Raw genomic sequence first — 10,791 nt, forward strand, 5'->3', positions numbered from 1 at the left:
TACCATTACGCCGGCTTTCATTGAATCATTTAGCGTAATTGCAAACAGACAAAAGTATGCGGATACATTTTTAAATTAATGACAATACTTCTTTTACAGATTTTTTTTTACTGGTTTTAAAGTGATCAGGAGTTTATTCATGAGTTGGCTTGTTGAGCTTTATTATATTGGGATTTCCACATTATGGCTTCATCTTCTAAGGCAAGAAAAGTTCATTTCCATTTGTCTCAGCACCTCCTGCTGATCAGTAAGTGACATACTGGTCACATCAGGTCAGTTGTAATCACTGCCATTTGAAATCTTTACTTTGCCAAAGCAAATTTATCACAACCCATAAACCGTTTTGCATTTTATTATCATGCAACACCAAACTGGTTTATTGGGATTTTTTTGCATGCTAATCAACACAAAGTAGAACAGAAGTGTGAAGGGGAATGAAGAGGATTAGGAGTTTTCACATTTGTTAAATTCCGAAAAGTGTGGCATGCATTTCCTTGTCCCTGCTGAAGAAAAACATATCTACAGCATCATGCTGCCACCATCTGTCATTGTGGAGTGAAGTGAAAGTTAATTTTCTGCAATAATATGAAGACCCTAAAGCTCAAGTTTGGCCACAAGTGACCAGAACTACTTCTTCCTCAATTCTGCTATGTTTAATACATGGTTGGTGTCAATTTGTAAACACTTCTTACCATTTCCTCTTATCAGTGGTTTTTTCTCACCACTCTTCCACCGAAGACAGGCTTTCAGAACGCATGATTATTGATAGATTCTGCAACCTGATCTTAAGATCTCTGCAGCTCCCATATAGTGTGTGCTCCATTGCATCTAGTCTGGAATATCGTTTTCCAACCAGCTTCTCTCTGTCTGCTGCGTTCCTTGGTCTTCATGATGCTATTTGTTCCTTAACATAAGATCTTCACTGAACAGACATTAAATTACACGATGGTGTCTCCCTGCTAACACTATCGATCTGTACATTTAAAGTACATTTAAAGCAGCACTACACCAGCTATACTCCAACATGCTCAGACTCAGAAGCTGAAGTTGAACAATGTGGCATTGAGTTATATTACAAATATAAAAAAGACAGATATCACACAAACAAATAGTTCTTTATTATTTTTCATCTTTAGTTCTGACAAGTTGAAATTTTGATGCATTACGATAATTTATGCACACTATAAATACTAGAAAAATGTAATATTAGTAATAATAACAAAATAAAATACAATATATATTTTTTAAATCATTGTGTAATTGTGTCATGTCACAGACAAGGACTGCAAAATAATTGAGCTGCTTCAGCACAGTGGTAATGTTGACCACTTTGGTTCTTTTTAAATTAAAATTGGGAGAAAATCTGAAGTAAACAAAAGTGAACATGTATATTAAAAGACGCAAAAACATAAAGTTGGAGAGACTGTGAGCTGCATCAGAAATCCAATCTAAGACAAGGCTTGTACTGTGTGGGTTGACCGCTTGTTGTTTGAATGAAAGTTTCAGAACCAGAGTACAAAAATGTGCACCTCCAAATACATTTTCTAACAATGAGTTATTTGTTACCTGGTCAGACATCACTTTGCTTTTTCTCTGCAGTAATATTCTGTTTGGAGATCTGAGGAACAAAAGGCTGAACACAACACACATTACCCATTATTTATGATTATTCTTATGTCAAATAGAGAGTCATGAGCTGGTTCCATTACGCCGGCAGATACCATTACGCCAAGGTCAGACCATGCGTTTCCTCCATCATTTGTTTACCTGGAAAACAGTCACCTGGAAAGACAGAAAAAAAAAACAAAATCTCTTTAAATGAAAACATTAATATTTTTCTATGAGAAAAACAAATGCAGAAAGAAAATAATGTACACAGAATATTTCTTTTTGAAAGTGCTTCAACAAATCTGAGACAATACTGAAAATGTCTTAAAATTGCCAAAATATAAAAACATGGCTTAATAATTAATAAATTATGCTAACATGACTAGAAAAAAAAATAGTAGTAGTAATAATAATAACAACAAACAATTTCATACCAAAAAAGTGTTTAAAAATAACCAAGTACCTTTGTGTTGATTCATGATGGCAGCATCTTCACTCATTTCATGATGTCTAATGAGAGCTTTAAATTGATCAAGAACAGGAGGACTAACACTCATAGTTCGACCTGAGAAAGAGACATTTATCATTATATTACTCTTACAGAGCAGATTATTTGAATGACAAATTCTCATGTTGCATTTTGTTTCTTTTTTAAGCCCAAAATGGCTGCGGTTTAGCTGTCTCTCCTACTGATGAATCAGATGAGAGAAAAATGTTTGGATTTAGTTCCTTTCTGGCTAATTTTTTAAAAATAAAATTGGGATGAAAAGGTAGGTATCACACTGAATACACCACAAACCAAACACATTCAAAGTCGTGACACTGATTTTACTTCAAGTTAAAAGAAACATGTCGATATAACAAAAAGTTTGTTGTGATTTGGTTATTGAGTTAACGGTTTCTTTCTCCTGGTTACTCAGTCAGAGTCGAATTAGAAACCTCTGTTGACTTACCATAAAGCTTAACTACGGTGGTTTTATTTCCCGATGGTTGCTCTGTGCTCAGCTGCAGCATCAGAGCGTACTCATCATAGTTTGTGTGAATCACAAAGGAATCAACATTGGCTCCAAATCCTGCAGAGAGGAATTTTCATGTCAACAGCAAAACCTTGAGGTCTTTACCAGATTCTAAAATTGTTTAAATCATAAACAGACAAAAGCACAAAACAGATTCTAAAGTGTTCTTATTTATTAAACAAATGAGATTTAAAAAAAAAAAAGCCGTGTGTGAAAACTTAATGCTCACTGTTTACAGTGTATTTATAAGGGAAAGTGGGTGTAACTACTCTGTTAAACAGAGTTTTGGAGGTTTGCTGTTTTGGAGCATGAGTTGTGTGTTAACACAGTGACAGCAAAGGTAGCCCATTACTCTAACACAGCTGTCCATCTTCTCAGGAGAGGAAACCCCTGCAAGTTTACCCCAAGGTCAGACCATGCGTTGCTCAAAGAAAATGCAAAAATCCCAATCTGGGCCCTGTTGCATGCTCTACAGACCCCAGTTCTCAAGTTGTTTTCTAAACTGAACAGAGCAATTCAAACTAGGTTTGCAAAGCTGGATCTGAATGAACCATAAGACTTCTAGACCAATGTCCACAGGCAGGTAATACCAAAAGAAAGATTTGGCCATAAAGACCAATGTCATGCTCTCATTGCAGATTTGTCAGAAAAACTGCAAAACACAATGATAGTGACCAGATAAATCAGGTCTGTTTTGCAGAGACAGGACCAAAAACATCTTGCAGCTGTCAAGTTGATCGAGATTTAATCAATATGCCAAAATGTTCCAGAGTCAAATGCGGCGAAACTGAGTCACGAACAACACAAAGACCAGAGACACGGCAGCAAATCTGTAGCAAAAGCCTGACAAAGGAAACAATGAAGATGTTTGAAATGTACCAGTCAAAGTTCAGACCCAAGTCTGACTGAAATGCTACATACAGACTTCAAACAATAACAAATTGAAGCAAACCTAGGAAATAGGAGACTGAGTCAAAATTCTTCCATAGCAATGTAACTTATAAAGCTTCACAAAACTAACTACAGAGAGTTACTGCTGCTGAATGCTGTCGTATGCTATGTAAAAACATCTTTATATCACAGATAGGATGTAGAAAAAGGTAGAAACATACTTGCAACGTGGTGAAAGAATCGTCCTGGAGTGCTGGTCAAGCTATAAACTGTCAAAGTCTCCGTACACGTGCCATTTCTGAAAGAAGAAACATGTTGTAGATCACAGAAAAACGTACATCCTCTGCAGTTTACAACACACGAGAAACTGACTTGAAGGTGGAGGAAGTCATTGTAAAGTTACGCTGAGCAGGAACATGTGTCAGGTCCAGCGCCACAATAACAGGGTTTGTCTTCTTGCGCTGCATGTAGTGAGGACAAGTGGACAGCACAGCCATTTCATACCACCGTCCTGCAAACTGATGAGAAAACACACAGTCAGTCTACATCCAGCCATCTGCAGGTGAACTGATGAGATCAACATAAACATTTTCACAGAGGAGCTTCTAAATGTTTTAGTTGGTGAGAAAAAAAATTAAGTTTTGTATAATCTGATGGCTAAAATGGGCGGAAAGACGAACTGTTGTCTTCAACACGCACCTGCTCAAAATCAAAGTTCTCCATTGGTGTTGCTGGATTATTTTCCACCACAGGGTCCATCTGGTGGGTCCATATCGATCCAACAACCAGTAGAGGCACCAGAAACACAACTCTTTGCATCCTGAAAATCTGTTCCTGAAGTGAGAACTGGCCTTTTCAAAGCTAACCATCATGCTATGCTTTTTGGATTCCCACCCCTTTGCTTGCAAAGATTGAGAGCGAAGGTCCGAGCATCACTTTATCTCCTTCTCAGGTTCTGTATAATCAAGTGTTTGTTGTTCAAAATAATCAGAAATAAATCCCTGGACTTCAGAGTTTGAAACTACCTGTAAACATGCAACCAATCAATATCTGTTAGCTTTTAACTGCTGGTTAGTGGGGAAAAGGCTGGTCTGCTCCGAGAGGGCCTCTAAAGGACACTTACAGGTTGTGTGTTGGGTAGCAAAGCTTGAGCAGATTTGAATCAAATTTGTTCATCCTCACAGAGTTTGTACAAAAGTCTTCTGTGATACAGCAGTGACAAAATAAAAGAGGAATAATAAATCTGCTTCCGGTTTGTAACCCAAATGATCCACACACAAAATAATCTATTGGTGGATGGACAAGCTTAGTGAATTATGTTGCATTATACTTACAAGGAACAAATTATTTATTTGACCTCCCAAAATTGTTACTGTTTTGACTGATAGTACAGCAACAGATTGATTTTTTTTAGGTTTTGCCATTCATTGTTGTTACAAAGGTGCGCCTGCATTTCTCCTCCCTCTCTTCAGGTCGAGTTTCTCGGTTTTTGTGTTCTCTTCCTTTTACATTTGTATTTGTTTCTCTTAGATTATTGTCACACTTTTCCCCTTTTGGTTTATTTATTTATTAATTGAGATCCTATTATCTGTTGCCAGAACAATAGCTATTCTTCCTGGCGTCCCCATCGTGTTTGAGTCCTGTTCAGCCTTTGTCATTTTCTTCATTTTTTAAGTTTCTGGTTTTTCGATTCTTCCATTCCTCACCCTTCACTCTGTCCATGCTCCAGGTCCTGTTAACCTTTATGACCTGCAAATTTTCTTTGTTATTATTACGATACAGTAATTAAACCTCGACATGCACTTCTCAAGTGGCTGGAATTTTGGTCCTGCTTCAACATCACGTTACAAGACAACATATCTGGGTGTCTGGAATTAGAAATTAAGTACTTACTGTCATTCAATTTATTTATTTATTTAAGCCACAAATGCAAATTATCCTTCATAAGTAAGTACACATAAAAAAAAAATACATCTTTTATTCCCCTCGCCCCCTTAAATGTCAACTTTGGATTTGTTCAAAACTACTTCAGTTGATTTAAGGATTTTAACCCTTTAAATTACTTTGGTGTTTATTATTTTCCACTGAATAAATATGTAGGTGATGGGAGATGTGTTGGTAATTAAGATCTTGATTATGTTAGAGATGAGCTACAAAATGGACTTGATTATTCTAGTATATTTATGAAATGCAAGATGCTTCAACGACACCTTTGTGGATAAAAATGCTCCTTAGACTTCCCGTTTTTGACATATTACTGCAGCAGGACTGTAAAAACATGCATTACATAATGTTGACTTTCATTTTGAAGTAGTTTCATTTGACAATTTGACTGTATTGCATCAGAGTCAAATGTTTTCTAATTCCAGTACATTCCATGAAAATCTTGTATTCCGTCCCACCTTACAACTTTTTTTTATTTATTTATAGAATATACTTAGATTTTTATATTTCTTAAACAATTAATCTTTCAAATAATTCAGATAATATGTAGGGGGTTGGTTTCATAGCACTGCAACACAAAGGGCTAAAGAAACCCAGATAAAAAACAAACTAAAACATAAAAAAGCAGATCAAAGCTTAAAAACATTAGACAGAATGACATAAAAAAAACCTGTAAAAATAATAAAATTCCAGTAAACATAGAAAAATTGTAAAGCAAAATCAGCCCTGTGTAGGTAAGCTGCAGTAAACAATGTTTTCACTCCTGGTGTAAAGTTTCTGCACATCTCAGATTTTCAGGCAGTTGCTCCTGGAGTTGAATAGCATAAAAAGTAGAAACTGATGGATTCAAATCCTAAAACCGTTTGAAGGTTTTTTAACAAATTTCAAGTAATTTCAAACATTTATTGAAAAAAAGGGTTTTGGGGGGAATCCAAGAAGATGTTATTGTTTTTTATTTAAACTGGACAACAAAAATGAAAGAAACTGAGAACACAGACTTATATGTATTGATTGCATCTCTATTGTTGATATTAAGCAAAACATTGGCATAAATTCTTTCAGCTTCCTCTGAGCTAAAACCTAGAAGAGAAACAAAAATGAATTTAGCACAGAAATGCGAAATATTTTCTCTGTTTTAGGAAACAAACAAAGATCTCACCTATTATCCAGATCCTGATGCTGGACAGTTCTCTATAGATGAGACAATACAGAAAAAAAAAAAAAAAAAAATTACTTAAGAATACATGCTTATATTATTATATGTAAACTGCAGATATTTAGAGGATTTTTTTATCAATAATTACCTGCTGGAGGAGGGGTCAGAATAGATGCTCTGGGGAAACCACGGGACAATGCAAAGGCCTTAAACTTCTGCAGGATTTGTACTTTGGTTCTCGGTGAGCGACCTGTTCAAGCAGATGTAGGTGAGCTACATTTACTCAGCACAGGAGCTGAACAAATTTAATTGTCTCTTTGGGTCTCACCGTAAAGCGCCACCTGTGTGTATTCTCTGTCAAAATTCTTGTATTTGAGAACCACAGCATACTCAGTGTAGTTTGTGTCCACAACAGTGACGTCCTTCATCATGTTATGGCCTGAACAGAAAAACGACAATGAATTTCTTAAAAATGTCTTGAAAATTAAACCAAAAATTCCTTGTTAATTGTTTTGTATGTGGCGGTATGACTTATTAAATGTGAAAATATCATATGAATGTTTGCACTATCATAAATATGGTAGAAAAGATTAAAAAAACAAATGAAATGCAGGAAGAATGTAGACAAATTAAGTTATGTATTTGTAAATATTCAGACTTTATTTTTTAAATTGTGTTTCTATTTGAATTTTGAAATTATACCACATTACACCGATTCATTCTTTTTTTTAACTTTGTAGATTTTTATTGCGTGTTTGCTCATGTTCGTTAATCTGAGTCTTAGTCTAAAATGTTTCTCAGTCATATTGTTATGTTTCTTTGAATGACCTCCTGTAGTGTTCGAAAACACACACCGGTCACTGGACTTTAGGAATTTGTTTGTCTAAACTTTGAACATATTTCAGTCTTTCCACACACGACTCTGAATTGTTTACTCAATAAGCTCATAGATTTACATCACGTATGACATTAAAGATTTTTTTTGACTCATGCACCAGTTAGTGAAAGCAAATCTCTTGCTGATGTAACTATTAACTTCTTGGCCAGAAAATATGATTTGGATTGTTGTGATTCCATCAGTCCCTCAATTTATTTGTCTCAGGATAAAATCAGAAGACACTTACGGGTGCTGAAGTAGATGAACTGTCCAGGCACGCTTGTCTTGTTATACTGGTAAGATTTAGGAATGCAGGCCACAGATCTGAAGCACAGAAAAAAAAAAAAACAATGAGATGTTTGAGCTGAATCTCAAGCAAGTTGTGAGTCACGCTATAAGTAAAATGGCGTGAGTTGAACTGAATTGTTTATCCACTTAACCAGTGATATACGTTTTCTATCAGTTCTTATAATAATCTGTAATTGCTTGCAGTGGCTAATTTTATCTGCCCTTTATTATTGGACATATTTGGACTCACAGAGCTTCCCACATTGTGAGGTTGACGTTGCCACTGGGCATTATTGTGATGATGCCCATGGAGATCTTCACTTTGTCTCTTAAAGGGATAAAGCCTGGAGAGTCATAGGCGAGCCCCACTCGGTACCATTTACCTGCAAACTTAATGCAGATGAAAACGTGAAAATTTTCTGTGCATGCAAAACCAAACAAAAACAAGATCTGGGAGAGACAAAAAAGCAAACTATATTAATCTATTTGATCTGGAAAACTGGTTTGAATTAGTGGTTTTCCACTGGAATAATACATCTTTTGCATATGTAAGTTAAATTCACAAAATGTTTGCTTCAAAGTTTGTATGAAAACAAAATCTAGAGGTGTTAGAATAAACGTATGATTTAATATAAAATATTTGCAACTTTCTTGCATTGTGAAATCTCAGTTCAGAAATTTCACCTAAAATCTTAGGTTATATTAGGTGACTGTGAAAATCTTGGTCTTAAAGTGATGTGTAGGTCATTCTGTCCAAATATAATGCCAAGATGGCTGCCCTTTTATCTGTTGAGAGCTTTTCAAGAGATACATACAAAATCTGAAAACCTTAATAAAACATTTCAGTCCATTTTAATACCTTTTCATTAATACTTTTTGTCTTTACCAATTAGTTTTAACCATTCACTCTGTCGTTTGGTTCTATTTCACTTTTCGCTTGGACATTGCTGGTGTAGAACAAATCAATCTTACTTTATTTAAAATCCACTTCTTGTGTTTCCACAATTTTAACAATTTAAATATTGGAATATAAAACGGTTTCACTGTGAAACGTCCATGAAACATTTTGCAACTTGAAATGATCAAATGAAGTCCAGAGTTTATAAAAAGACTAAACATTCAGTTTGGAACTAAACATACTAAACTGATGTATTCCACTGCATGGAGGCCTTTACTGCAAATCACAATAGGCAAATAAAAATTAAAGATAATATTTTTCTCAGGACTTACGCCACCCGTTTATTTAATGGCACAAAGTAGCTCTCTGTCCTCAGGGGAGTGGAGAGTGTTTAGTGGGTAGACACTTAGAGCACTGTTAAGTATTTAAGGAAGGATGGCGGCATAGGTTGACTAAAAATAATGTAGATGAGCAATGTTTATCATCTTGAAGAGACGCGTTCTCAGTGTAACAAGGTGTCTCTGAGCAGAGCTCGTCATACACGTCATCTTTTCATCGCTGTGTTTTCTGAACAGATGGACAGAATCCCCACATTCGTTAACATAGACATCATTTTAATTGTTTTAATTGTAACTTAATCTTGTGGGAAACTTATTAAAGACATATGCAGATCTGAAATAAACTAATGAAGGCAAAAATACTGTCACTTTAAAAACAATTTCACTTTCTGCTACGTGGAATATCATCCTGCATCGCTCCACACCTGTTGTGTCGCACCTTAACCCTGTTATTATCATTAATAACAGCAGTTTGTTTGTGTCACCCATCAGTAGCTGTTCTTAAATCTGACAACACTCACATACTACAGTAGATAACACAACCTCCTAAAGTACGAGTCAGATCTGAGTTTTACCTTTTCCAAGTTGAAATCCTTTTGTGGCTTCACTGAGTGCGCCATCGTCACACACATCAACACCATGGTGACAGAGAGCATGGTCGTCTTCATGGCTGCGGTTGGACACAAAGCTGCAAGATGAAAAGTTTGGGACAATTTATCAGGTCGAAGCCTACAGCAGAAGTCAACAGGCAGACAGAGACTGGCAAAGGCTGGGTTGATATTTGCTTTGACTCCTGATCCGCCCACCTGGTCGTCAGCCAATGGAGGCAAAGGATCAGAGGACAGAAACAAGACTGTTGAAAATGTGTGGCTTCCTAACAACCCCGACTTCTCAGAAACACACAGAGTCATGAATGTGGTTTGTTTATGTCAGCTGAGATTCAGGTGCTGTCCAGGACGGACGGCGTTTCGCAACATTTACAGATGATGTTCCAGGAGGAACAAACCACAAGCATCTGCGCCTGAAACATTGCTGACTTAGTTCTACTTTTAGGCTGACTGACAAATAGTTCAGACAAAACACATGACCTGTGTGTCTCCATGGAAGGAGAATGCTCCTCTCTTTAGTAGTGAATTTATTAGAAAGAGGATTTTTTTATTATTATTATTATTTTAGGTAAATATGACATCTAGTGTAGAAGGGGAGAAATTGGTATTAAATCTCTAAAAAACAGAGAAAGAGGAAGCAAACTGAAATCTCTGACATGAAGTGAAAGGTCACGATCATAACAAAGGGACAAAAATATTATATCTTACAAAGAACTGAAAATAATATTTAAGATTGGGTTAATTAGGTCTAATTGGTTCCATTAGCTTTGTGAAAACAAAGGAAAATATGTCTTTGAATTGGACCTCAAATACATATGTATATATGTATATATATGATTTCCATATATGTTTTTGTGCTGTTTGAAAACAAATGGTTTGTTGTTCCTGTTTAGAACAAACCACAAGTTCAGTATGGTTTTAAAGGTTTACACAAACCCACCAGTCATGACGTGAATGTTGTAATCATTTGGTGTCACATCACAAGGCACGATTCTGAATGACTGATCGTTTTGCTCTTCTCGGCCAAATTGGTTGTTTTCCTGTCTGATTTATTTATTTTTTTAATGGCAGATAAATTACCACGTTAGCCAGTCCCACCAGAGAACACTTGGAAAAAGTCAGAGGGTTATTTGCTTTGAAAGCCTCATTTTAATTCAGCACAGCTGA

The 10,791-nt window shown here is 35.9% G+C and overlaps 2 protein-coding genes across 3 annotated transcripts; both read right to left on the bottom strand.

Annotated features, from left to right (window-relative positions):
- Window positions 1-1,096: 1,096 nt before the first annotated feature.
- LOC129366707 (protein AMBP-like) lies at window positions 1,097-6,285 on the bottom strand. Of its 2 annotated transcripts, XM_055040698.1 has the most exons (7): window positions 4,215-6,285; window positions 3,888-4,033; window positions 3,737-3,813; window positions 2,562-2,681; window positions 2,072-2,173; window positions 1,722-1,782; window positions 1,097-1,633 (listed from the first exon to the last, which is right to left on the bottom strand). In XM_055040698.1, the coding sequence occupies exons 1-6, from the start codon at window positions 4,332-4,334 to the stop codon at window positions 1,724-1,726; spliced, it is 624 nt and encodes a 207-aa protein (XP_054896673.1). In that variant the 5' UTR covers window positions 4,335-6,285; the 3' UTR covers window positions 1,097-1,633; window positions 1,722-1,723. The 2 variants fall into 2 exon arrangements, with proteins under 2 accessions (XP_054896673.1, XP_054896672.1); XM_055040697.1 differs by having other exon boundaries at window positions 1,097-1,782.
- Window positions 6,286-6,389: 104 nt separating this feature from the next.
- On the bottom strand, window positions 6,390-9,782 carry ptgdsa (prostaglandin D2 synthase a). The gene is made up of 7 exons (XM_055040699.1): window positions 9,592-9,782; window positions 8,031-8,170; window positions 7,740-7,816; window positions 6,944-7,054; window positions 6,764-6,865; window positions 6,619-6,650; window positions 6,390-6,539 (listed from the first exon to the last, which is right to left on the bottom strand). The coding sequence occupies exons 1-6, from the start codon at window positions 9,682-9,684 to the stop codon at window positions 6,622-6,624; spliced, it is 552 nt and encodes a 183-aa protein (XP_054896674.1). The 5' UTR covers window positions 9,685-9,782; the 3' UTR covers window positions 6,390-6,539; window positions 6,619-6,621.
- Window positions 9,783-10,791: the final 1,009 nt, after the last annotated feature.

This window comes from Poeciliopsis prolifica, unplaced genomic scaffold (genome assembly GCF_027474105.1).
Source record: "Poeciliopsis prolifica strain line A6 unplaced genomic scaffold, Auburn_PproV2 SCAFFOLD015, whole genome shotgun sequence".
In the NCBI taxonomy this organism is placed as follows: Eukaryota; Metazoa; Chordata; class Actinopteri; order Cyprinodontiformes; family Poeciliidae; genus Poeciliopsis; species Poeciliopsis prolifica.

What these genes read in the sequence shown, in the direction of transcription:
- LOC129366707 (XM_055040698.1), bottom strand. Translation starts at nt 4,334, where the DNA reads ATGCAAAGAGTTGTGTTTCTGGTGCCTCTACTGGTTGTTGGATCGATA. An exon ending in AGAACTTTGATTTTGAGCAG is followed by an intron (nt 4,034 to 4,214) that starts GTGCGTGTTGAA and finishes TTTTCTCATCAG; the next exon opens with TTTGCAGGACGGTGGTATGA. An exon ending in CATCATGAATCAACACAAAG is followed by an intron (nt 1,783 to 2,071) that starts GTACTTGGTTAT and finishes CTGTCTTTCCAG; the next exon opens with GTGACTGTTTTCCAGGTAAA.
- ptgdsa (XM_055040699.1), bottom strand. Translation starts at nt 9,684, where the DNA reads ATGAAGACGACCATGCTCTCTGTCACCATGGTGTTGATGTGTGTGACG. An exon ending in AGGATTTCAACTTGGAAAAG is followed by an intron (nt 8,171 to 9,591) that starts GTAAAACTCAGA and finishes ATCTGCATTAAG; the next exon opens with TTTGCAGGTAAATGGTACCG. An exon ending in GTTCATCTACTTCAGCACCC is followed by an intron (nt 7,055 to 7,739) that starts GTAAGTGTCTTC and finishes TTTTCTGTTCAG; the next exon opens with GCCATAACATGATGAAGGAC.